We start from the raw sequence: 25,933 nt of genomic DNA, 5'->3' as shown, positions 1-25,933 counted from the left end.
TCATCTAGGTCTCCCTCATGGGTGTAAGGTCCAAAGCCATTGGGCCATTTCTGCTGTTTTCTCTGGAGCATTTGCAGGGAGTTAGCTTGGAAGGAGAGCAGCCAGGGCTCGAAGCAGAGCCCATATGAGATGCCAGCATCACAGGCACTGGCGGCAGCTCACCTCACTATGTTCCCATGTCTTCTCTGTGGCATCAGATTTTAGAGTTATATTTCATACAAATGTTGTAGAAATTTGGAATCTTTAAGAGTAAGCTTTCTCTTAAAACCAAGGCCAAAAATCATGCATGTGTTTATATACATAAATTACATTTAAAAAATTTCAGAGCCAAGAGAAGTAGTTCCACCCAGGTCTCCCTCATTGGTGGGATGAATCCAAGTACTTGAGCCATCACCTGTTGCTTCCAGAGTGTGCGTTAGGAGGGAGTTGGAAGCAGGACTCAGGTACTCCCCTACATCTTCACCATGAGGCCAGATAATATATATTATCCCAATTCAACACCCCCATTATGTATTTTTTAATTGCAGTGGCCCTATTTCTCATATTCTGACAACAAACTTATTTTTATATGACTAGCAGATAAGACATGATAGCTATGGTTAATTATCTAGGATTTTGAAATTAAGAATTATGTTCTCAATGGTACTGGTGTTTTAGCAGTATGTACAGAATGCTTCTACCATTATAGTAAAGTATACATATATACAGTATTCTAGTATAAAATGTATATATACACATATATGAAATAGCATATATTCTAGTATAAAGTACATATACTGTATATATGCATATTACACGTGTATATGTGTGTGTATGTATGTATCTATTTGTATATATACAGTATTCTAGTCAGGCTGCCTTGGAGATAAGGCAGCCACAAATCCTTACTTTGCAACCTCGTGGGAATGTTGGCCCAACCTCCTGGCTGGTATTGATGCCAGTTCCTCCATGTTCTAGCCCATACTGTACATTGCCAGTGATGTAATTTTTTCTGAAGTAAAAATGTTACCCTGAGGCATCTCTGTTCCTTGATAGAGGACCATTAAGTGCAAGTGCTTACTAACTACATAAAGGCTCTTTCATATCAAAACTCAATTTGCCTTTTTTTGGAAGAGCTCCCCAGATGGCTGCAACTGCTTGGGAGGGGCCAGGCTGATTCACCCAGGCCTTCCATGTGGGTGGCATACGCCATCTCCACTGCTTTCCCCGGATCACTTATAAGGAACTGGATTGGAAGTAGAGCAGCCAAGACACAAACTGGCACCCAAATGGGCTGTTGCTTTACCCACTATGCCACACAGCAGCTTCTCAACTTGTTTTGCTATACTCCCAGTTGCACTGAAAGTTAGGCTAAATAATGCTGTGTCTTTCACCATCTTTGTCTGTTTCCAATTCACTTTGGGATGATATTTTTTCCTTTTTGTCTGGCAGACTTCCAACCATAGCTCACATGTTAGCTCTTTTGTAGTTTTCCCGATGTTTTCTTGCTTAGTCACCTGTTCTCTGCTTCTCTATACCTGTGTTATATAAAGGCTGAGCATCCCTAGTTGGAAAATTTGGGGCAGGTACATAAATCTTTAAAAATAAACCAATCAAAAGAAAACTTATAGAAGGATGTTATTTCAATACTAAAAGGTTTCAATGATCAGAATTTGTTGTTGCTGTTGAAAGGCAGAGTAACAGAGGGAGAGACACAGGTGATTCATTTCAAGCAGAGTGAAGTAATGTAAGGAACTATGTAATAAAATGATTGAAAGAACTGGAGGAACATTCAAACAGGAAAGCAGACAGTGTTGCTGAGTGGAGATACAACAGGACTCCCTGGGCTCTGGTCATCCGCAGACTGTAACCCATGTAATAGTCTTCGCATCTTACTGCATAAGGAATCATCTCAAAACTTAGCATGAACCCCCAACCCTCCCGCTACCCCCCTACACTACTGAGGACTGGCTCGGCGCCCCTGTGGAAGTGGTCCTTCTCTAGAAGCTAGCTGAAGTGACATCCCCCAATGGGCTCATGTGCAGGCCTGTCAGCATAGGCCATCATGGGGGTCTCAGCCAGGGTGAGGGCACCTGCCCTCCAGTTCTCCCTAGGGTTTGGACTTACTGTTAACATGATGGGTTTCTAAAAAGGCACATCCTGTAAAAGAATATTCCCAGGAAAAAGCAGGGAACATGCAACTCCTCTTTTAGCTAAAAGAGAAGTCCCAGAACATCTCGTCCACTTTGATGACTCAGAGCAACTGCAGGGCCAGTTCATAAGCATAGGGACAGGAAAGAAAGGGCTGAACGTTGGCAGCCTCTTTGGGGCCTGGTACCAAACCTGTCTTGACACACTCTGCTTCCCTGCTCTAAAATGCTGTTTTCCTAAGGAACAATTTTACTGTAAGCTTGAGCTTCTATGTCAATCCCCAATGTAGAGCCTTCCCTAATGCCCTTGGCACCTTAGCCAGGAACCCGTTCCTCTGCATAACCTGTGCCTACTGGTGTATTGCTGTGCTGTGTCTATCACTCCCTGTTATCTGCTGACATTTTTCTGTCAGAATTGTCTAGAGAATAGCAACGATGCTCTTATCCAACTCTTGCTCTCTAGTAACTGACACAGGAAAAATTTCTGCAATTGAGTTTTTAAGTATTTGTCTGTGGCTGGTAATAACAGCCTAGTTTTGTTATCTTTTGCTTAAGCTTCGACAAAGAGCCCAACACGTAAGAGCAGATAATCAGTGAATACTGAGTGATAATAAAGGAAAAGGAGAGACTGCATTTCAAGTACTCTCTTTAGTGCATTTCTACTTAAACACCCAGCAATTTCTTTTGTAGATCTCAATGAGTTGCCACAAAAGACACAGACTAGCCAATACAATATGGAAGGGAGAGAACAGGGTACTGACCCTTCCTAACTTCAAGAGCACTTACTTTAGAGCAATAGTAGCCAAGGTCATGAGGGATTGGGACACAGCAGACACAGAGATCAGAGGAACAGAGAAAGAGCCCAAAAATGGATTCACAGTAAATGTGGCCGATGTCTTACAGAGAAGCAAAGGCAATGCAATAGAGCAAGGTTGGCCTTCTCATCAGACAGTGCCCAAACACTAGAACACTGTTTATAAAAAGTGAATTCAGATGCATAACTTGTGACTTTCACACAAATTCACTGGAAAAGGCTCATACACCCAAGCATAAACTGTAAAACCGGAAAGACTGTTTTTTGGGTTTTTTTGTTTTTTTAAAATTTTTAATTTTTTTTATTTTGACAATCTTTACATAGTTAATTAGGGTAAAAAGGTTCAAGGGCTACAGGAAAGTGGATAATACTAGTATGTTTTCCATATTGTTTCCTTCATGTTTAAAGGGGGTATTAAGGGAGAAGGCCCACCTAAGTTCCCACCCTCCCCAGGTCCCGGATGTAGGGTATGCTCTGAGGATCTTGCTCAAGTGGTTTTGATATTGCAGCAGTTATGAATCGCTGCCAACCTTGCCACTCCAAGCACTATGAGGTCTTCGAAAAATCCACTGATTGACATAGTCCATCATAGCTGAGATGGTTGGTTGACCTATTCTGTCTTCTCTCTTTTTTTGTTTAGGGTTCTGAGTCCAGCATTTCAATTGGGGAGATCTCCAAAGAAACTTTGTCTGAGGTGTTCTCAAACCAGATTCTTGTATGTGCTAACAAGCACAGGGCCCAGCACAGTCCATCGCTCTGATCAGCTGGTGGTTGCAATTCCTGGGTTGGTTCTGTTTTCACTCCCGACTTCCACTGGAACCAATGAGTGTTGCAGTCCAGCCTGGTTCTGCCCAGCACATACGTGGCCCTCACATAAACCAGTGGGAGCTGAAGCCTAGTTGGAGCGACCCGCAATAACCCCCACCAGGCCCGCACCCTACCCTGGTTTGCCAGTATGTGTAGCAGTAATCCAGTCTGTCCCACACCCTATTCCACCCCAGCCGCTGTCTTAGTTTTATGTCTTCCCGTGGAAAAAAACTGGAAAGCTTGTAAAGGATGATGTGGAAGATGACGTACATGTTCTTGGGTAGAGTGGTGACTTTAAAGTATGATGCCACAAGAATGGTCTATCAAAGAAATAACTGTTAAGCTCGATTTCGTTAAAACAGTCTTTTTCTGCAAAAGACATTGCTAGGAGATCGAAAAAGGCCACAGACTGAAAAAAAAAAAAGTTTGCAAAAGACACATTTAAGAACTGTTATCTGGGCCTGGTGCGGTAACCTAGTAGTGGCTAAAGTCCTTGCCTTGCATGCACCAGGATTTCATGAGCGCTGGTTATAATCCTGGCAGCTCCGCTTCCCATCCAGCTCCTTGTTTTTGGCCTGCAAAAGCAGTGGAGGATGGCCCAAACCCTTGGGACCCTGCACCCTTGTGGGAGACCTGGAAGAGGATCCTGGCTCCTGGCTTCAGATCGGCTTAGCTCTGGTCATTGCGGTCACTTGGGAAGTGAAACAACAGATGGAAGATCTTCCTCTCTGTCTCTCCTCCTCTCTGTATATCTGACTTTCCAATAAAAATCAATCTTAAAAAAAAAACCCAAAAAACCTGTTATCCAAAGTATAAAAAGAATGCTTAAAACTCAACAATAAAAAAAAATGAGTTAAAAACAGGTCAAAGGCCTTCACAGACTCCTCACCAAAGAATATGCCAAATGGACATATTGTAAGTTGGGGCACTGTCGCCAACCAGCAGCAACAGTAACGATGAGGCACACTCTTGAGGGTCTGGGAAAAGCCAGAATTGCAACCGGACCCCTTATTGCCAAAAGTGGCTGCTTTTATCCCTGAAGGTCTTAGCTTTTCTCCGCTGCTTTTCTACCCCTCTCTGCTGCCCCGTTCTTCTCGTTCTGTCCCTCGTTCTTCTCCCCATCTTTCTCCTCTTCGTCCCCACCTTTCCGCTTTTTGCAGCTGCTTTTATACAGCTCTCCACCAATCACTTTTCCCTGTGGGTCCACTTGGTGCTACTTGATAGGCCAGTAGCAATGATATAATCGCAGCGAGAGCATCAGCCTATCCCTGTGATTTCCTGTTTACCTGCTGGTGAGACCAACCCCGCCTCCTGGCCCTGGACCAGCAGCCATCCTGCGACAGCCTTTCCTATGCCTATTCCTGGGAGCGGTTTTGGTACCCAGCTCCCCACAGGGCACATCATCTATCATGAGGGAAATGCAAATTAAAATGACAGGAGAGGCAGCACGGATGGTGTAGTGAGCTCAGCGTCCACCTGTGGCCTCGCATTTTATATAGGCATCAGTTCTAGTCTCGGCAGCTCCACTTCCCATCCAGTTCTCTGCTTGTGGCCTGGAAAAGCAGAAGATGGCTTTAGGACCCTGCACCGACATGGAGGACCCAGAAGAAGTTACTGGTTCTTAGCTTCTGACTGGCCCAGCTCTGGCCATTGCTGTCATTGGGGAATGAATAAGCAGATTCTCTGTCTCGTGTGTGTATATTTGTGTAAATTAGAAGTATTTCACGGGGTTGGGGAGAACAAGTGCCATTTGAACCAGGTTTTCATTTTTTTTCTTTTTGTAACTATTTTACTTTGATAGTCTTTACGTAGTTCATTAGGGCACAAAGGGTCAAGGGCTATAGCAAAATGGGTAAGACCATTGTTTCCACATTATTATTATTTTTCCTGTGTCTGGGGTAAGGGGGGAGCTAAAGCGAGAAGCCCCACCCAGCCTCCCACCCATCCTAGGTCCCCAACGTGGGGACCTGTCCAACTGGTTTTGGTAATTCAACAGTTGCTGCCAATCTTGCCATTCCAAGCATGAAATTTCTCCAGAATCCACTGGCTGACATGGTTCACTTCAGAGTCTCCTTTGCCCAGGTGTTCACTGCCAGCACATGGCTGGGGTAGTTGATTAATTTGTTCTGGTCTCTGTCCTCTGTTGTGGTACCAGGTGTCCTCTGCAGGTTCTGATGGATTGCCATAGCCTCCATGTGCACCTGGATATGCTGTCCACTGCTCCATCTGAGCCTCTGAGGAGACTCAGCTTTGACACATGCACTCCACGGTCAGACCTCAGAACCTGCATTTCTCTTCACGGTTGCGGTTCTGAGATCAGCAGTTAGAAGTCAAGACAGTAAGGACTTGTGTTGTGACTAGCTGCTTTACTTCAGATCCAGCTCTCTGCTAAGGCAGGGATGATGTCCCAAGTATTGGGGTGGGCGGCTTGCTGCCCATGTAAGAGAACTGGATAGTTTCAGGTTCCTTGGCTATGGCCTGGCCCAGTCCTAGCTATTATAGCCATTTGGACAGTGAACCAGTGATTGGAAGATCCCTTCCATTCTTTAACTGTGCCTTTCAATACATAAATCTTAAAAAAAAAAGTTACATCTGGAGAGCAAGAATGTTAATGGGGTAGAAGAAGTTGGGCGTGCGTGCATGCCACATTGGAACACCAAGTTCAATTCTCAACTGCAGCTCTTAACTCCTGTTTTCTAGGGAAGAACCCAGGGGACAGCAGTGTTGAGTCCTGTAACTGGCCTGCTGGGAGCCTGGTTTCAGCCATGGTCCAGCCCCAGACACTGTGAGATACAGGGAATGAATCTTTAGATGGAAGCATGCTCTTTCTTTCTGCCTCTCAAATAAGTAATTATTTTCAAGTCGGGGAAAAGGAGTTTGGGGTGTTCATATGTTTTGTGTGTCAATCTGAAGGCTGGTGGTGCAAATTTGTGCAAAATCGTGCTTACCATCCTCTGTGTGTACAGTGCACGCAATCCTAACGGGTGTCTTTTCAACATTTATCAATCTGATAACCTGCTAAAAAGACATATATATTCAAGGGAATGGGGAAAATATTTACTAAACCACAAGTTTATTTCTCAAGAGCTTTTGTTTCTCCAGAAGATTTAAAAAATTTTGACAAGTGGCAAATACTGACTTTTAAATTTAAAAATAAGCTAAAAGCAAAATAACTCAAAATTACCCTTTTATACCTTGATCCTAGGACTGTAAATTACAAAATTAAAAGTAAAACCACATTTTCTAAATATAGAAGAAATGCAGGTACCATATACCAAATGACCAAAATATCTTTTGGGCCTAACATTCTTGAAATTAGTAAAAATCAAACAGATTTTCCTATGGATCATTAACTATAAAAACAATTTATAAAACACACCAGAAATTTTATTGCTCGAAGAATACAGCATATGAAATCACAAGAATGTCAAAAGGAAAAGTCACTAGGCTTCAAACATGTAATACATTATCAGATGCAGTAAAATATTAATTAACCTGAATTCTGCATCAGAAAGAAAAAGGTATGAAAAAATATCTAAGTTTACTTGAGAAACAGGTATACTTAAAATAGAAAATACAAGGATGTTACAGTACAAATTAGAAAAGCCAACACTTATTATTTCTCTAGACTAGACTACCTTTGGTACTTTAAAAAAAAATTCCTTCTACCTCATCCAAACGCACTTCATGCATATGACATCCATGAAGTAAGTTCAACTTGAAACATTCAGCAAAACTAACCTTTTTCTACACAGGGAAGTGTCCTTAATAAATGTACAGCGAGATTTTCCTTTTCCTAAAACTGCAAAAATACAACCATTAAGAAATGTAATACTTATAAACTCGACTTATTTAGTATTCCAAGTAAAATTGGAATCCTGGCAGTCACAATCTATTTTTGAGCTTGGGAATATAGAGACTGTAATAATTTGGCAAATGATAGACATTTAATTACTTCATACCATCTTAAGTAGCTTTTCCTTTCTGTTCCAAAATACAAACAATATCTCATTTCTTCAGTACACTGGAATCCTCTAATGGCTACCACACCTTATTAGATCCAAATTAAAGCTTCTTTTTATCCAGCACATCGGAACTATGCTTCACACAGGGATGATCGGTTATGACACACTTTGTTAAACAAAACCCATCTTAAAGCTATCACTCCTTTATGAAGGAGACAAGGATGCCATTTCAAAAGGTAGCGCTGGACTCTATGCCATCTAGTCAAGAAAATGCAAAAACAATGCTAAAAACAAACAGTAAGTAAACTATAAGTTACATTAAAAAACAAAACCCTCTCTCACAGCAAGCATGCTCCTTAACTTTCACTTCTTTCCTCTACAAAGCTTTGACTCTCAGTGAACCTCAGAACCAAGCAACTGCTTCACAAGTCCCACCTGTAAAATGATGTGAATGATATAAACATGGAAGGAATAAGCAAATAATACTATTAATTATCAAACTGGAGTGAAATTGTAAGAATTACAAAGTTCTCAAAACTGGGCAGTCTTTGAAATGTAATAGTATAGCTCAAGATGAACTATGCCATAATAAAACTATAGCTTTTACCTCTATTCAAGATGAAAACAAAATAAAAAACGACCCACACCAAACTTATACAACTAATGTTAAACACACTCCTTCCTCATTTTGAATGTCTTATTTTGAAGTTTTTCTAAACACGTGTATTTATCTGAGCATATATATTTACTTATTTTAAAAGATGAAAAAATTCAGACACTGTAAGAAGTTAACTCTTTTTTTCACCAACCTGATCGAATGTCCACTGTCTCACACAGTACACTCCCTCAATTTAAAATTCCCAATTTTTAGTTTAGCTAAAAGGGCAAAGGAAACACAAATGCAGATTAAGAGCTTCTGTATAAATTTGACTGTATTTTTTATAAACTCGAAAGTTTTCTGTAACACTGTTTATTGATCAAATAAAGGAATCATTGCTATCTAAAATTTCATAAACACCATTAAAAATTCAAAATTGATATTATACTGAACCTTAAATTTTCAATAGTTCAAAGAGACAATTTTTACATATATAGCAGACAACAGATCAAACTTAACAGCAGACACCCCTAGGATACCAATGGTAAGTCCACCAAGATGCATACAAAATTACAGATAAGCATTTCTTTCACTGGTTTTTTCTTGTGCAGGGAAAAAACATTTATAGAGGAAACAGAAACTCAGCTGGTGAATTTCAGATATCATCATCATCTTCTTCATCCTGAGAAGATCCTGCCTGATTGGACGCGCTGGCTGAGGCAGCAGCAAGCTGGGCTTGCTGGGCAGCTTGCTGCATTTGAAGCCATTCCTGTTGGGCCAATTCTGCTTGCTGTTGCCTAGCCTAAACATCAAAAAACACAAAAGCAAACAATTTTTTAAAATCCTCAGTACAGGCCTTTTAGTTAAGTACAAAATAAGACAACAGATTAAATCATTATGAAACTCAGATAGAAAATTTTCTGTTCATATAAAACTGTCAACACATGGAAAATACAATCTCTGCATAAGATCCCTTAAGGCAAAAAAAAAAAAAAAGATTTACTTATTTGAAAGGTTGCAGAAAGACACACACACACACACACACACAATCTTCCATCTGCTGGTTTACTCTCTAGATGGTCACAAGAGATAGGCCTGGGTCAGGCCTGGACCCAGGAGTCAAGATTGTCTGGGTTCCCCACGAGTGATAGTGGCCCAGTTCCTAGGCCACCAACAGGGAGTTGGATGGAAAGCGCCAGGATATCAACCAGCTAGCTTGCATACGGGATGCCAGCATCACAGGTGGCAGCTTTACCCACTATGCCACAAGGCTGGCCCCTAGACTGCTTTTCTAGTAACTGCACAGGTCTGTTTCCCAAACTTGATTCTCCTTAGATGTTACTTCTCTAAGCTGGGTTGGGCTAGGGTGCTGCCTACATACAATGCTGGGAGCAGATTGGCTCCTAGCTGCTCCATTTCTGCTCTAGTTCCCTGAGAGTGCCCTGGGAAAAGCAGTAGAACAAAGCCAAAGTGTTTGGGCCGCTGACGCTCACACGGGAGACCTGGTGAAACTCCTGTCTCATGGTTTTGGTTTGGCCTTGCCCAGGCTTTTAAACACAACAACACAACACAACAACAACAAAAACACAACCCAAATCTTAAGAAAAAAGGGGATGGAGGGAAGTACTAATATAAGAACATAGTAACAATTCTATTACTTCTGAGTTTTACCATAATCCTCTACCTTTGTGCTTCAAAACTAAATAAGCTCAGAGCACAAAAGATATATATACCAAGCTTTTCCATCTTTGCTATCTTTACTTATATTCACATCCTATTTTAAATGTTCTGATTTTCATCTGCTGAAATTTTAACTTTTCCTTCAAGTCAAAGTGAATATTGTAATTATTTCTTTTAAAGATTTACGTTTTTTTGTTTGTTTGTTTGTTCATTTTTGCTGGAAAGGCAGGTTTACAGAAACCAGGAGAGAAAAACAGAAAGCTCTTCTGTCCACTGGTTCACTCCCCAGTGGCTGCAATGGCTGGAGCTGAGCCGATCTGAAGCCAGAAGCCAGAAGCTTTTTAATATATAAAATCTTAATAAATAAACAAATCAAAGTAAAGCATAGGGAAAACCAACAATGTGAATTTAATCAACCTAAGAATTCCTAACTGGGTAAGCATTTGGCTCAAAGGTTAAAAGTCAGCTTGGGGGCCTGTTTGTGTTCCCTGGCAGCCCTGCTTCCCTTCCAGCTCCCTGCTTGTGGCTTGGGAAAGCAGTAGAGGACAGCCCAAGGCCTGTGATCCTGCACCCCTGTAGTAGACCCAGGGGAGCCTCCTGGCTCCTGGCTTCGGATTAGCTCAGCTCCAGCTACTGTGGCCACTTGGGGAGTAAACCAGAAGTTGGAAGATTTCCGTCTTGCTTTCTCTCTGCAAATTTGACATCCAATAAAGATAAATGTCTTTAAAAACAAAACACAACAAAAAATACAGCTTGTGATGCTGGGTTGCCCCATGTGGGTAGCAGGGCCCACAAGCACTTGAGCCCTCCTCTGCCCCCAGGCACATAATCAGGGAGCTAGATCATAAGTGGAGCAGCCAGGATTTGAAACAGCACCCACATGGGATTCTAGCATTGCAGCAGAGGCTTAACATGGCACACCACAGCACTGTCTCCTGCTGCCTCCTAAAGAAATAAAGAATTAAAGAATTACTGCTCTGTGGCTTAATCAACTAGACATAGGTATAAATTTCTAAGAAACTTATATTTGATCTGTAGTCCGCTCAATGGTTGCAACAGCAGGTATAGGATACATTTAAAATTCAACTGATAGGAGTGGTGCATTGGCATAGCAAGCTAATCCTCCACCTATAGCACTGGCATTCTGTACGGGTGCCCAGTCTGGGTTCCCGCTGCTCCACTTCCAATCGAGCTCCCTGCTTATGGCCTAGGAAAGCAGCGCTGGCCCCCCTGCCCATATGGGAGACCCAGAAGAAGCTCCTGGCTCCCAGCTCCAGCTGCTGCAACCACTTGGGGAGTGAACCAGTGAATGGAATATCTCTCTGTGTCTTTCCCCACTTCTAACTCTTTCAAGTGAAATAAATCTTTAAAATTCAACTGACTTTTGGGTAACACAGCCCCATATAAGCTCTCTTACCTTTGTTTCTGAATATAACCTTTCTTTATCTTTAAAATCACTGTTCACTGCTATACTTTTATTAGTATGTTTCTACAAATGAAAAATTTCAGCAATATTTACTATAATTTCTTTTGTCTCTCTCAATCCTACACAAATCCTCTCAAGTTTTTTTTTTTTTTTTTTTTAAGTATGGTTATAAAAGAAAGGTAAGTAGGCACATACTTCCTAAATTCCTTCTTTGGGAGATTTTCATTGTTTTTAAGATTCTTATTCTCATACACTAAATGACTTGTTTATAATCTAGAGTTAAGTTAAATCTTGATGCATTAAAAGTTCCCCCTTCCAAATATTTGTTGCTAGCTACTGAAGAGGCTGCCATTGTTTGTCTCTAAAATAGAAATTTAAAAGCAGAACAAAAAGAAAGTGATGAAAACACACTTCTGAGTTTGTTTCGTATTTAGAACACATGTACTTAGTGCTCTAGCAGAGGAAATGCATGTAACTGCTCTAACCTTGCATCTCTCCTGGTCTCCTCACAAGCGCAAGGACAGACCAGGGGCCTTTGCGCACATGCCAAGGTAAAAAGGAGGATGATGAGGAACAAAAACATGTATTAGGGACAGATTTGGCAGGCATGCAAAAGTTTCTTTCACTTACCTTTTGCTCAAAGAGGATATTTTGTTTTAAAAGTTCCATAATCAATTTAAGCAGAAAATGGTGGGCAGGACATTAGCATGGTGTTGTACAGAGTACAGGTTTGAGAATAGAAGAAATTATTTTAAATACAGACTCCAATTCTTGCTCTCAAATTCAAACTAAATCTTTCTCAACAAACTGTGTATTTTTGATGTAATAAAATGTCTAGTAAACAGCGAGGTTCTCAGTAAATATTTGTGGAATGAATCATTTTATGCAAGCTTCTTCACTCTGAGTCTTTCATAATTGATAGATATAAATTTTATATTATTTCATTAAAAACTCTGAAAGTATATAAAGCATCTAGCAGAAACACTCTCATCAATTATTTAATCCAGTACATGTAGGTGATCTGTAATAACAGAGAATCAATAAATAATAAACAGTAAAGCATCACTCTTTTGGCACAAAATATTCACTTGGATTGTAATACGGTTTTCATGTGTTCATCACTTCCTCAAAGGCATCCCCTCTTTAGCACCTATAAGGGTACCATGTGGATTAAATACAGGTAAATTACCAGCAATGTGACTAACCCATGGCTAGAATTCAGAATTATATTAGAAACCTTTTATCTTTCTGAGTAATTTAAATGATACCTGGTACCTAGTACCTCATAACACTTAAGACTCAGATGTTTTGATGCAAACCAAACTGTGAAACCAAGAGAAAGATTAGCTATGGGGCCAATCTGTAAAAGCTGACCTTCAAGTAAACTTCCCATTACTGAAGATTACTAGAGTATTTGGTGAGAAATCTCACTTCTATTCAATCCATAATTGCCTTAGTTGCAAACAAGAGCCGCACTTGGGGAAAAAAAAAGTCTCAACCACTGTGTGTGTCTTTGTTTGCTTGTTAAATAAAAGGATATTAGCATTTGGTACTAGTGCTTTCTCAGACAAGGCATTGACAGTTTCCTCCCTTTCTCTGCTGTATGAACTCTTTACAATTTGCTTACATAAGGGGTAGGGATCTCCCCTGGCAGTTAAGAAGGGTCAGGATCCATACAACCCAGGCCGATGCACATGGATTACTGCACAGTGTTAGTGTAAGCCCCACCACCTGGCACACCAACGCTCCAGATCGCAGTGCTGTTTCCAGCCCAGGCTACAGAGCTTCCAAACCAGCTTCACACTAACGTGCCTGGGAGGCAGCAAATGATGGCCCAGATATGTGGATTAAGAGTCTCAGGCTCCTGGCTTTAGTCTGGCCCAGGCCCAGCTGATGCAGGCACATGGGGAGAGAACTAGCAGACTGATCTGTCTTCTCTATTCTCCCTGTCATTATTCCAAATAAATAAATAAATAAATCCTTAAAAAGTATTTTTAAGGTACATTAAAAATCTAATTCAAGGAAACGGCGTGGTAGCCTAGCAGCTAAAGTCCTCCCCTTGCACACGCCAGGATCCATATGGGAGCCAGTTCTAATTCTGGCGGCCCTGCTTCCCATCCAGCTCCCTGCTTGTGGCCTGGGAAAGCAGCAGAGGACAGCCCAAAGCTTTGGGATCCTGCATCCACATGGAAAATCTGGAAGAGACTCCAGGCTCCTGGCTTCGGATCGGTGCAGCTCTGGCCATTATAACCACTTGGGGAGTGAATCAGTGGACAGAAGATCTTCCTCTTTGACTCTCTTCCTCTCTGTGAATCTGACTTTCCAATAAAAATAAAATAAATCTTTAAGAAAAAAAAGACCGAATTCAACTACAGAGTAGATGTTTATCAGATTCCTTGATCATAAAATTTAACACAGCATACTTTCTCACCATCCCATCATTTTTAAATCTAAAGTATATACAGATCCCTTGTTTTGTACTTTTAATTTCCATGAGGATAAAACCATCAAACTAAAACCTCAATATTTGACAAAAAAGAAGTTGTTGTCAATAATTTACTTGTTTTTAAAGATTTATTTATTTTTATTGGAAGGTCAGATTTACAGAGAAAAGGAGAGAAAGATCTTCCATCCACTGGTTCACTCCCCAAGTGGCCACAATGGCCGGAGCTGAGCCAATCTGAAGCCAGGAGCCTGCGTGGGTGCAGGGTCCCAAGGCTTTGGGCTGTCCTTGATTGCTTTTCCAGGCCACAAGCAGGGAGCTGGATGGGAAGTGAAGCAGCTGGGACAGGATCCCGGTACATGCAAGGTAAGGACTTTAGTCACTAGGCTACTGTGCCAGACCCCAATAATTTACTTTCAGAAAGCCAGAGTCAAATCAGGCCAGCTCCACACATCAGGCCGTGTAATCAAACAATTAGCCAGCGAAAGGGAACCCCTGGGGAAGGTACATTAATTTAGGAAGTGATTTCAGAAACAGGTATTATATATGCTAGGAAACAAAGCAGACTTCAGATGAGAATGGTTTAAAATGCATTACTTACTTTTGCAAATAGTTCTTGTTGTTGTCTCAATAACTCTTCCTCAGGAATTCCAAGGTTTTCCAAACGAGAACTGGCCTTTCTCCTTTTCAATGCTACAGTCTTACATTCCTGTAAGACTTCTTTCACTTCACTGATGTAAGAACCAAAGCCCAAACTTTCCAGTGCTGGAGAAATGAAAACAGGAAAGGATGAGAAAACACAGTTTTTCTGTACCAATGGATCACCAAATTTGTTATTCTGTAAAATAAACTCAATTTTATTATTGCACACAATTATCTGGTTGGCTAACACAAAACATCTGTCACCTTTCTTTTTTTTAAAGATTTATTTTATTTTTATTGGAAAGGCAGATGTACAGAGAGGAGGAGAGACAGAGAGGAAGATCTTCCATCTATTGTTTCACTCCCCAAGTGATCACAATGGCCGGTGCTGCATAGTTCTGAAGTCAGGAACCTGGAACCTCCTCCAGGTCTCCCACATGGGTGCAGGGTCCCAAGGCTTTGGGCCATCCTCTACTGCTTTCCCAGGCCACAAGCAGGGAGCTGGATGGGAAGTGGAGCTGCTGGGATTAGAACTGGCACCCATATGGGATCTTGGCGTGTTCAAGGTGAAGACTTTAGCCGCTAGACTGTAAATCAGTTAAAACATAAAGAACACCCAAGTTACAGGCTTTAATTTTATTTTTCTTCCTAATTTTGAAAAGGTCAAAGCATTTCCTGTAAGGAAAAAGAAAAGCTCTAATGTAAGAACATGTGGTTTTAGTAAGAAAAATATTTTTCCTATACTATTCATAGTAAGTCAAATATCATTAAGTCAGTCATTTTCTCAAAGAATACAAAAAAGTCAAACATTTGGAATATGTTTGTTAACATTTTGTGCCATTTGGCTTAAAGCGTGCTGGTAAAACATGCTCTATTTTCACTAGGATAGGATAAAAGAACAGGTAAATTTTTCTTTTTGACCAATATACCAACAGAAACATATTTTTAGCAAAGACACTAAAGCTGTCAAGTTTAAGAAATACTGGTGGAAATAATTCATAAAATTCAGCAGTTATAGTTAGCCAACAGGTTTTCCTTGAAAATAAAATTTAACAGTAAGCACTATAAAAATATTTCAAATGATGTGGCAGAGGCAGAAAAACTGTTGAAAGATTTGACTATTGGAATGGAAGCATAAAAAAAAAACTCCTTTATTTCATGTCTTTTTTTTTTTTTTTTACATTTAGAAAGAACATTTTACGAGAGAAATAATGCACTTTCCAAATGTCTTTTATAGCCAAACAAGACAAGACAGAAAATACTCTTCCGGCCCCTAGCATTCACATTTGTTGACTAAGTGTCTCATTTGTTGACTAAGGCATATTTCGTATTCTGAGCCAATGATGAAAAACAGTGGTGAAAAGCACAGGCTATCACAAAACTCGTAAGTTTTTGCAGTCTTTGAAGAATTATGATGAACTACAATGCCCTCTGGAAAGACGCTCTCAATTCTAGCTTCAGGAATTTGCTCTTCAGGGAGAATACCAAATATTCCTTCCCCAAAACACATTCCCATATAAGCTGGTTTTTAAGACATTCTGAATGATTTGCAACTTTATTTGAAAATGTCAAAATGTTTTCCTCAACCTTCTTTAGAAATGATCAATGCCAAAGAGCAGGACACAGTTTTTAATTAAGTTAATCTACCTCCCCGATGCCAGTCCTCCAAATTCCCCTCAAAAAAAAAAAAAAAAAAACTCCCCAAAAATGCATTATTTTGGGATTTGCATATCAAATTGATCACTACATAATTCTTGGCTTCAAAGAGTATGGCGTACAGTGGAGAAAACTGAAGGCTAGGCAACTTTTTCATTTGAATTGAAGGACTTTCTTTTAAAGAGTCAATTAAAGAAACCAGATTTTTTGTTTGCTCTTTTTTCTTTTTAAAAATACAACGTGGTAGAGTATTTTAGTAAGACGGTATAGACACAACACTGAAGGAAGCCAAGTAGATGGCATAAGGTGTCCCACCGCATTCTAACACCTCATCTTGTTGGGCCTCCACCAACGTCCCTCGGGAAGTAGCCCCATCTATCTTGGCCCTTGCACTTCTCCATTAAATCCCTGCATACTTCTGCTAAATCTAACCACTCAAGGTTTCCCAAGAGGAACCAGTTTCCCACACATAAGCTGGCGGCTATGCATTCAAGGCGCAGATAAACCTCATCTTCCAATGAAGCTTGCCTGATTTCCTCCAGCCAGACATCATCTCCCCTCCTGAAATCAGGTAAAGCTGAGCTTTGGTTGACACAGCATTTGTTTAACCTTGTATATGTCACTTAAAATCTCTAAAAGCTAAGAAAAGGCCTCTAAAAGCTTCAGTTTTTCCATACGCAAAATGAGAACAGCACCTATTTCACAATCCCACCATCAGTAGAGTGGCTGAGCATCAAACACCGAGGCATGAGGGACTGACTCAGTTGTGTCTCACAGAACTGTTGTGACCCTACACAGGTCGCTTCATTTCTGTGCAGTTCCTGCCTCTACCCTCTAAAAAATAATGGGCAGAGGCACCACCTGTGATGCCAGGATCACATACGGGCAGCAGTCACATCCTGGCTGTTCCACTTCTGACCCAGCTCTCTGCTAAAGGCCTAGGAAAAGCAGATGTCCCACAGCCCGGCAGCCCTGCCTAATGTAGACACCTGGAGAGTAAACCATCTTACAAGATCCTCTCTCCTTCCTCCACTTCCTCCTTTCCTCTTCCTGCAGCTCTTTCAAAACAGCCTTTTCAAAAATAACAACACTACCTACTAATCTCACTGGATCGGGTTATTGGGAAGACTAAATTAATTACACTGCTGGCCCATACAGGAGACAAATGTGGAAAAAAAACCCTATTGTTAATAGTTTTAGGATTGGGCCCAATGCGGTAGCCCAGTAGCTGAAGTTCTTGCCTTGCATGTGCCAGGATTCCATATGGGTTCTGGTTTATATCCCAGCTGCTCCACTTCCCTTCCAGCTCCCTGCCTTTGGCTTGGGAGAGCAGTCAAGGATGGCCCAAGGCCTGGAGATCCTGCACCCACGGGGGAGACCCAGAAGCTCATGGTTCCTGGCTTTGGATCAGCTCAGCTCCAATCATTGTGACTGCTTCAGGAATGAACTAGTGGACAGAAGATTTTTCTCTCTGTATATCTACCTTTGCAATAAAAATAAGTAAAATCTTACAAAAAATACAAAACAAAGCAATATGGTTAGCACATACGGGCCACATAAAACAACCTAGACTATGTATTACTCAACTTCGTTTTTTCTCTTAAATCTAAAAGAGTACCTAATAACTGTTACAAGACTGAAACAAATATTCAGCTACACATCATCACATTTAAATTCAAGTTGAAGAAGTATATTTATAAAATATAAGAATTCACAAAATAGCAAATCAACATAATGGAAGGACAATGCTTCAGAACGGCATGACTCAGCAGGCACTAAGACAGCCTCCTAAGGGAACAGCATCACGAAAAAGAAAAAAGAAATTAAGAAATCCTCCTTTGGCCACAGGGAGCCTGGGTGAGAAAATCTTTTAAAATAAAATTAAAAACCTCATCTGTGAAAACATTTAAGATTCAGAATACTTTCAAAAAACTTGCAACTAAATCTAAGTGTGAAATATAACAATATTTAAGAGCTGCTATAGCAATATCATATTCTCAATAAATGGTTCAACAAGAGTAGCCATAAATTTATGTTAAAATAAACTGCACTAGCCTAACCTCAGTTTGAAGCACATATGGGATACCAGTATAACTAGATGAAGTACCTTTAAATGGGTCAGTATGTCATGTTATTATGTAGTGGTAATCATTCTCATTTTGCACAGAGAAAAATGAAAATGGCTCCTAAGAAAATCCAGCAAATACAGTGAAGGACCCAATCAATAATACCACACATAAAGACGGCCATTTGTATTTAAACATACTACTCCAATACTTTCTCTGAAAGCTGGAAACCAAGGTTTCTATGTAGAAATCGAGCACTTTTCTATTTCCTATGTAGGAACATCATGAACCGCTGATTTCCCTAGATGTGAGGATTTTGTCAGAATAAAGGCCAGTCTGTCTGTCCATCAGTCTGTATAAAGTTAAAGCATGAATGCACTGCTTTGTACTCAGAAGGCTCTACCCTCTGCCATGTATGTGAAAATGGCAACTAGAACAGCCCATGGATATTACTGGGGGGAAACAGTACTTAGCATGTTTTGACTTCAGACATTATTAACAAGGCTATCTTTTAAAAATTCCCTCAGATAGCAAAATAATAATTCAGGTTTGTCTTACTTCATAAAACATCTGTTCTCTTGAAAAGATTTTTTTAGAAACATGAATCTGCAGTCACTTTATACTTTTCACTTAGAACACCTGACAAGGAAGGAAGCTCCAGTACTGGCTCGCTGGCCTGGCAGACTCCCGAGGACCACGCGTGCATCGTGGTCAGCTCCACTCCTGGGGATTCGTACAGCAGTGAGACTCAAGGCAGAGGAGGGACCGGGCAGCTTCCAGCACAGTGCCCCTCCCTAACAGTGCCTGGTGAACAGCTGTTGGATACCAAAGGAAAACAAACACAGGGTATATCCATTTGAAGAAAAGAACACAATCCTACCCTGAAAAGCACCGGATTATGTGATAAGTCGTGGAACTGGTATGTCTCCGTTGGAACACTATGGATGAACATCTATTTAGCAAGTACAGCATCCTCACAGTAACTTCTTTACAATCACTCAAATCCTAATTTCAAAGTACTTCACTTTCACTTGGCAACAAAGACTGTGGCTTAAATTTTACTGCAAATCTACTCAAAGTGTGGTCCACGGACTTACACTAAGACTGCTTGTAATGGTTGTATGAGTTAAGGAAGGAAATTCCTACTAAGCAATCAAGAACTTTCACAGTGTATCACAGTGTAATTTCATGTCTACTGAATTTAGTAATAAAAAGCTAAGTTTTTCTTTCATGTTATTTTTAAATTTGCTCTAGGGCCTGGCGTGGTGGACTAGCAGCTAAAGTCCTCGCATTGCAAGCACCAGGATCCCATATGGACACTGGTTCTAATCTCGGCAGTCCAGCTTCCCATCCAGCTCCCTGCTTGTGGCCTGGGAAAGCAGTTGAGGATGGCCCAAAGCCTTGGGACACTGCACCCGTGTGGGAGACCTGGAGGAGGTTCCTGACTCCTGGCTTCAGATTGGCACAGCTCCAGCAGTTGCGCTCACTTGCGCATCAGATGGAAGATCTTCTTCTCTGTCACTCCTCTTCTCTGTATATCTGACTTTGCAATAAAAATAAATCTTAAAAAAAAAAAAAGAAAGAAATTTGGTCTAATTTTCATTGTATTTTACAGAAGTAGCTGTGTGACAAGAACTAGAATAGCACAGATGCCCTTCACACAGCCAGCACAGAGGAGTAACTCGCGGCTGAAGAAGCAAATACCCAGAGACTTTTTCACATTTTCACTACTCTCAGTTACTATTTTCAGAATTGGGGGTGGAGGAGGATGGACATGGATAAAAAGAGATTAAAATGCAGGAAGAAGAAAACAGTATCATTTTTTAAAGCTTATTTATACTTTGATTTTGCAAATGACATTATGATGTAACGTTAAACAGGGTAGGAGTTTATGACTATAATCAGCACATACAGAAACTTAAAAAAGCTACTTTTATTGCAGCATTTTTCATGTACAGCTCTCAACCACCAACTGATTTTCAATAACTGCAATCTATATCTGAAATCAATTACTTCTTCTACAAGGGCACCTCAACCACTTTACGGGAAAATAGAACTCATGCAAACACTGTTGAAACTGATGCACACCTTCTACTTTCTACATAATACATGTTTTCCCTGTGCATCTTGCATGAATTTCAATTTGGTAGTAAAATAAACTTTTCTTTTAATCTCATTTTCCCACAATCTTTCCAAAGTACTTACATACATAAATAAGGAACCCGAACTGAGACATTTGCCCAAAGTCACAGAATTTATAGAGTAGAACTCACAGTTCTTTTTTCCCATTATTCATTCTTTTCACAATGCAATGGAACACACCCATTTACAAAACAAAACAAAACAAGAACAATGAGTGGAAAGTGGCAGGGACTATGGCTGAGAACTCCCTCCGCTCAGTATTCTGTAACCTCCAAAACCAAATCTATTTTCTTAAATTCATAAATAGAAAAAAACAGAAAAAAATTAAAACTAAATTAGTATTTCATAGATGTAATAAATCTTAACTTGCATTTTACACAATTGCCTCAGAACAAATGAAACGTCCAGCCTGCCTCAAAGTACAAGTTATCACTACTAAAAATGCAAGCCACACCATGAGGATCATTCCACTTTAAGATACGCATTATTATTCTAAGTGGGTGTCCCATATGTCATATAGAACATGGTTTCCCTAACTTTCCATTCAGTACATACTTCAAAAAAGTAAAACATACATACCCAGGTATTTCCTTAAAAAATTTTAACCTCAAAACTGCTTTAAAATTAAAAAAAATGAGCTTGTAATAGGATTTATCCACCAAGTGAGGCAAAAATTTCAGATCCTTACCACTTAGCAACAGCAATGTTACAGGGAATAAAAAAATAAATGTGTGGACCAGTGCTGTGGCATAGTGAGTGATGCTGCCACCGGCAGCATCAGCATCCCTTATAAGTGCCTGATAATCCCAGCTGCTCCACTTCCAATTCAGTTTCCTGCTGATGTGCTTTAGCAAAGCAGTGGAAGATGGCCCCGATTCTTGGGCCTCTGCACCCAGAGGAAGCTCCTGGCTCCTGACTTCAAATAGGCCCAGCTCTGGCTGTTGAAGCCATCTGAGGAGTGAATCAATAAATGGAATATTTTTTCCTCTCTGTGTGTGTAACTTATTTTCAAATATATAAAATACCAACTTTATTTTTTAAAATAATGTGTAAGGTAGTAATAGACTAATACATCATTTTTAAAATGTATCTTGCTCATTACAAAAGGGAAATGTTTTTACTGTAGCTGACTCATACATTACAATGAATTTAACATATCCCAAAGTCGAACTACTTACTACACTGCTTCCTGCAGCTGCACTTCCATTTCATCATGTCAATCAGAATTCTAACGACATTTTAAGAAAGAACAAATTTTCCAAGGAAGACTGTAGTGTCATTTCTGAAATGATTCTCTCTTCTGTGTGTAAACAGATGTTTAGGCAGATCTTGTTGAAATCTTTTGCAGCCATCAGTAGAAAAGCAACGCTTACAAAAGATTCTTTTTCTTTTGTATGAGTCGCAAAAGAAAATTACAGCTGTGTTGAAATCTTGTTAAAGACCAATGACAGCAATCATGCATACAACTGTAAAAAGCCTGGCCTCCTTTTTACTTATTGAGTACTCAGCACACCAACCAACCAGAAGGAAAAACAAACCAACAAACCAGCTTTAAGAATCAAATATGCTTTTTCCTAGGAATTCTTTTCTCATGTACTGAAAAGAGCAGGCCTGTGGTATACCATGAGGTTCCTGCTTGAGACATTCCAAATGGGGGAGCTTCGTTCAAGTCCTAACCACTCTGCTTCAGGTCTAACTTCCTGGAGTGCACACCCAGCAGGCAGCATCTCATGGCTCAAGACCCAGACAGAGTTGGTTCTGGCCTGACAAGCCAGAACTGTTGGGAGCATGTGGGCAGTGAACCACCAGCAGATGGATTAAAAATGAATGTTTAGCTCTACCTTCAAAATGTCATAAAGGATCAATAACAATCCTTGTCAATGCTGACAGTAAAAGAATTGATTTGGGGCCCGGTACAATAGCCTAGTGGTTAAAGCCTCCCTTTCCATGTTCTAGGATCCCATAAGGGCACCAGTACCTGTCGCAGCTGCTCCACTTCCCACCCAGCTCCCTGCGTGTCGCCTGGGAAAGCAGCAGAGGATGGCCCAAAGCCTTGGGATTCTGCCCCTGCATGGGAGACTCGGAAGCTCCCGGCTCCTGGCCTTGGACAGGCTCAGCTCTGGCCACTTGGGGAATGACCAGAAGATGGAAGATCTTTGTCTCTTTTCTTCTCTGAAAATCTGCCTTTCCAATAAAAATAAACAAATCTTTTTAAAAAAGACAAAAAAAGATGTATTATAATCAACATGAGTAGATATGTTCTGTACATCAGAAAACCCATCTTTTAAAAAGTTTAATTCTAAAAATGAAATGGTAGACAACTTCCTGCCTACCAAAATTACTAAAATGAACCATGATTTTTTATGATTTCAAAAGCAATCACGGAGGCTCAGCGCGGTGGCACAGTGGTTAAGGTCCTCGCCTTGCACGCCCGGGATCCCATATGGGCGCCGGTTCTAATCCTGGCAGCCCCGCTTCCCTTCCAGCTCCCTGCCTGTGGCCCGGGAAAGCAGTCGAGGACGGCCCAAAGCTTTGGGACCCTGCACCCGCGTGGGAGACCCGGAAGAGGCTCCTGGCTTCAGACCAGCATAGCATCGGCTGTTGCCCTCACTTGGGGAGTGAATCATCTGACGGAAGATCTTCCTCTCTGTCTCTCCTCTCTGTATATCCGCCTTTCCAATAAAAAAATAAAATAAAAATAAATCTTTAAAAAAAAAAGCAATCACGGAATTCCATACATTATATAAAAAAACAAGTTGTTACCTCAAACTGAATGCAAGTTTTACATGAAGCATACGTGTGAAAGTTACAGAAGGCGCTCCCCAACACGCTGTGACTCGTACACCACCCCAGCTAAAGCCAGCAAAATACAGTCTTCCAATTCCTTATTGCTGCACTAAATCCTTTCCAAATCAGATGAGAAGACACTAGAGACCCAGAGACGGAAGTGCTGCGTTCAAATGGCAATGGCAGGAAAGGACTGGAAAATGTTCCACAACAAAAGCAATGCCTTAAAGACACTCTCGCTGCAGGTCTGTAACGCTCCAGTGTGTGGCAATCTACGTAAAAACTAACTGAATCTGCTTGCCTTAGTAACTTGTTGCTGAGCTGTCCAACCACCTTTAAAGGACAAACCATATTCCCTTTGTTCAACCCGCAATAAACTTAACTTTTAAAAGCACTAGGTTATTCCTGTGATCACAAAGTGACACTGCTGAGCAGGTGGGGTGAGAAAGTGGTGCAAGAACTCCTGCTTCAAGTTTCTGTCTCAACTTTCTCAGAGAGCACTTCTCACTTGTCATTCTCCAGGTGTAACTTGGAGCTGGCAGAGTCGGGCTGCTCTGGCTTCCGTGGCTGCGGATGGAGACCACCGATCCACCCTCTCCATCTCCGAGGGGGCATGCCCGCCCACCCTCGCTGGCTGAAGGCGTGCAGCCCCGGCTTGCCAGCGCTCCCGTGACTTGGTCATGAACTGCACTGACCGGGGGAGAGGTGCGGAGGCTTGGCCCACTAACAGCACTCAACTCCAAGCCCGCGCCAGCAGACTCACCTTGGATGACGTGCTCCGGCGAGATGGTCTTCTTCTCCGATTTATTGCAAATCTCATTGGCCTCGGAAGAAATAAGGTGAATGAATTCAGTGCAGCAGTTCACCACCAGCTCTCGGGCGTCGTTCGCCACCCGCACATTGGGCAGAGTCTCTTTGATCATTTTATTGATAGCAGCTCGGGGGATGGTGAGATCATCATCGTTGCCGGACGAGGAAGCCATCGTACCTTCTAATTTCTCCGCAGCCCAACTTTTGGGGGGGAAAAAAATCTCCCCGGCTCTGTCCCTTTCCTCCACGGAAATTTGTCAAAAGGCCGCCTCGATGCCGGGGGGTTGGGACCGCGGGGGTGCAGAAAATGAGGGAGCAGAGGAGAGGGCTCGAGAGGGCGGGGAGCACTGGGGGTGCGGGTGTGATTTAGGGCGAGTTTGGGGAGAAAGTCGGAAGGGGAGGGTGGGATCTGCGGACCGCACTGTACAAGCCGGGGAGGAGAAAGCAAGATGGACTGGGAATTGGAGCGGCTGGGGCAGCAGCTTCGTTAGCGCCTCAGAGGGAGCGGGTGCTGCCGCCTACAGCAGCCCCCAAGGCGCCGGAGCAGAGGCGAGATCCACGGGCACTTGGCCTCGCCGCAGTACCGGGCGGACACGCACCGGGCTCGGCTCTACAGAGCCCGAGCCCCCGCCGCCGCCAGGAGCCGTTGCCGCCGCCTTTGCCAAACCATCCTTCCGACACCCGCGCCGCAGCCTCACAACATGTCGGCCGCCACCGCTGCTAGGACCGCGGCACACGCCAGGGGACGAAGACGCACAGAGCCGGGCACTGGGGACCGGGGGGCGCCGCAGGGGCGGCCGCGGTGGCCGTTTAGCTCGAACGGCGATCGTAGAAGCCGAGGCGGCGGCAACGGTGGTCCCTTCGGAGCCCAGGGAAGAAGGTTTGCGGGAAGCCGCTCCCGACACGCTTTGCGCCACCGGAAGCCTCGTTGCCCCCACCCTCCTCCCACCCCGAGCTTCCCCGACTTCCGGGTGTGGCGGCTGCTCTTCCCCCCACTCTCGCCGGCGGGACCCGCCCGGTGTCGCAGCCTGCCGCTGCCGTTTGCCGCTGTCGGGACACGCGCGTGGAGAGCCTGTCCCTTAACGGGGACCGGGGCCGGGCAGACGCGCGCCTCTCGGTACCCGGTGGGTGTCCCAAGCACCTGCTTGTCTGCAGGTGGAGTGCCGGGCCAGCGTGGAGAGACGGGTGAAAGTGGACCGGCTCAGGCCCCGAGACACTTGGCTAAACTGCGCTCGAAGACAAAGGAGGGCCGGATGTTGTTGCCAAGAAATACTATTTAGGAAGCGGAATTGAGATTAAAATGGAGAGGAACAGGGTATGGGCTCAGGAGGAATGTGCAAGGATAGCGACCCCCTGGCTGCGGGTGTCTGCAGCCTTTCGAATCTTAACGGGTGTGTTTCGCCCTCCAGACTATTTTGTCCATTATGGGAGTTCAGGGAAGCATTCGGGGAAGGGATCTACCCAATCACTAAATAATAGCCAAGGCGGAAACTGGGGAGCAGATGCAACGTGTTACCGTGTTACCGTTGCTGGGTTCCAGCTTGGCCGTTTCCTCACCGTCTGTTGCCCTTTGGCTTCTGAGGAGGTGCGGGTGGGCAGTGCTTTGCATCTTCCATCTGATCAACGGGTCGCCAGCTCTTTATGGAAATTGTGTTATTTCAGAAGAACGTTTTTCACATTGTCATACAGAAGGAGAGGCTAGATTGTAAATAACGGGATGTTGCAATTTTGCAGAGGTTGAAGAGATAGCATTTAAATGTGCCCGGACATGGTTCAGTCACTGTTCTTGATAATGTTACACAACTGGCTTGTTTGGAATGTTTTTCCAAAACTTTCCATCTAAAGTTCCAGTGGTGGCTCATCAAAAAGACTTCACAGTTCATTACACTCCTTTTTTTTTTTTTTTAATTTTCTTAAGACTGTTTTGAATTCTTTAACTTCTCAAATATATCCACTTGTATTTTAGTG

At 42.2% G+C, this 25,933-nt stretch overlaps 1 protein-coding gene across 2 annotated transcripts; it reads right to left on the bottom strand.

The window, feature by feature from the left end:
• Positions 1 to 6,957: 6,957 nt before the first annotated feature.
• DR1 (down-regulator of transcription 1) lies at positions 6,958 to 24,850 on the bottom strand. Of its 2 annotated transcripts, XM_040998423.1 has the most exons (4): positions 23,919 to 24,850; positions 14,464 to 14,627; positions 8,949 to 9,115; positions 6,958 to 8,915 (listed from the first exon to the last, which is right to left on the bottom strand). In XM_040998423.1, the coding sequence occupies exons 1-3, from the start codon at positions 24,136 to 24,138 to the stop codon at positions 8,969 to 8,971; spliced, it is 531 nt and encodes a 176-aa protein (XP_040854357.1). In that variant the 5' UTR covers positions 24,139 to 24,850; the 3' UTR covers positions 6,958 to 8,915; positions 8,949 to 8,968. The 2 variants fall into 2 exon arrangements, with proteins under 2 accessions (XP_040854357.1, XP_040854356.1); XM_040998422.1 differs by having other exon boundaries at positions 6,958 to 9,115; positions 23,919 to 24,845.
• Positions 24,851 to 25,933: the final 1,083 nt, after the last annotated feature.

The sequence above is a fragment of the Ochotona curzoniae genome, unplaced genomic scaffold (assembly GCF_017591425.1).
Source record: "Ochotona curzoniae isolate NIBS_2020 unplaced genomic scaffold, NIBS_Ocur_1.0 scaffold_1037, whole genome shotgun sequence".
NCBI lineage: Eukaryota > Metazoa > Chordata > Mammalia > Lagomorpha > Ochotonidae > Ochotona > Ochotona curzoniae.
This window is presented reverse-complemented; position numbering and strand designations above follow the sequence as displayed.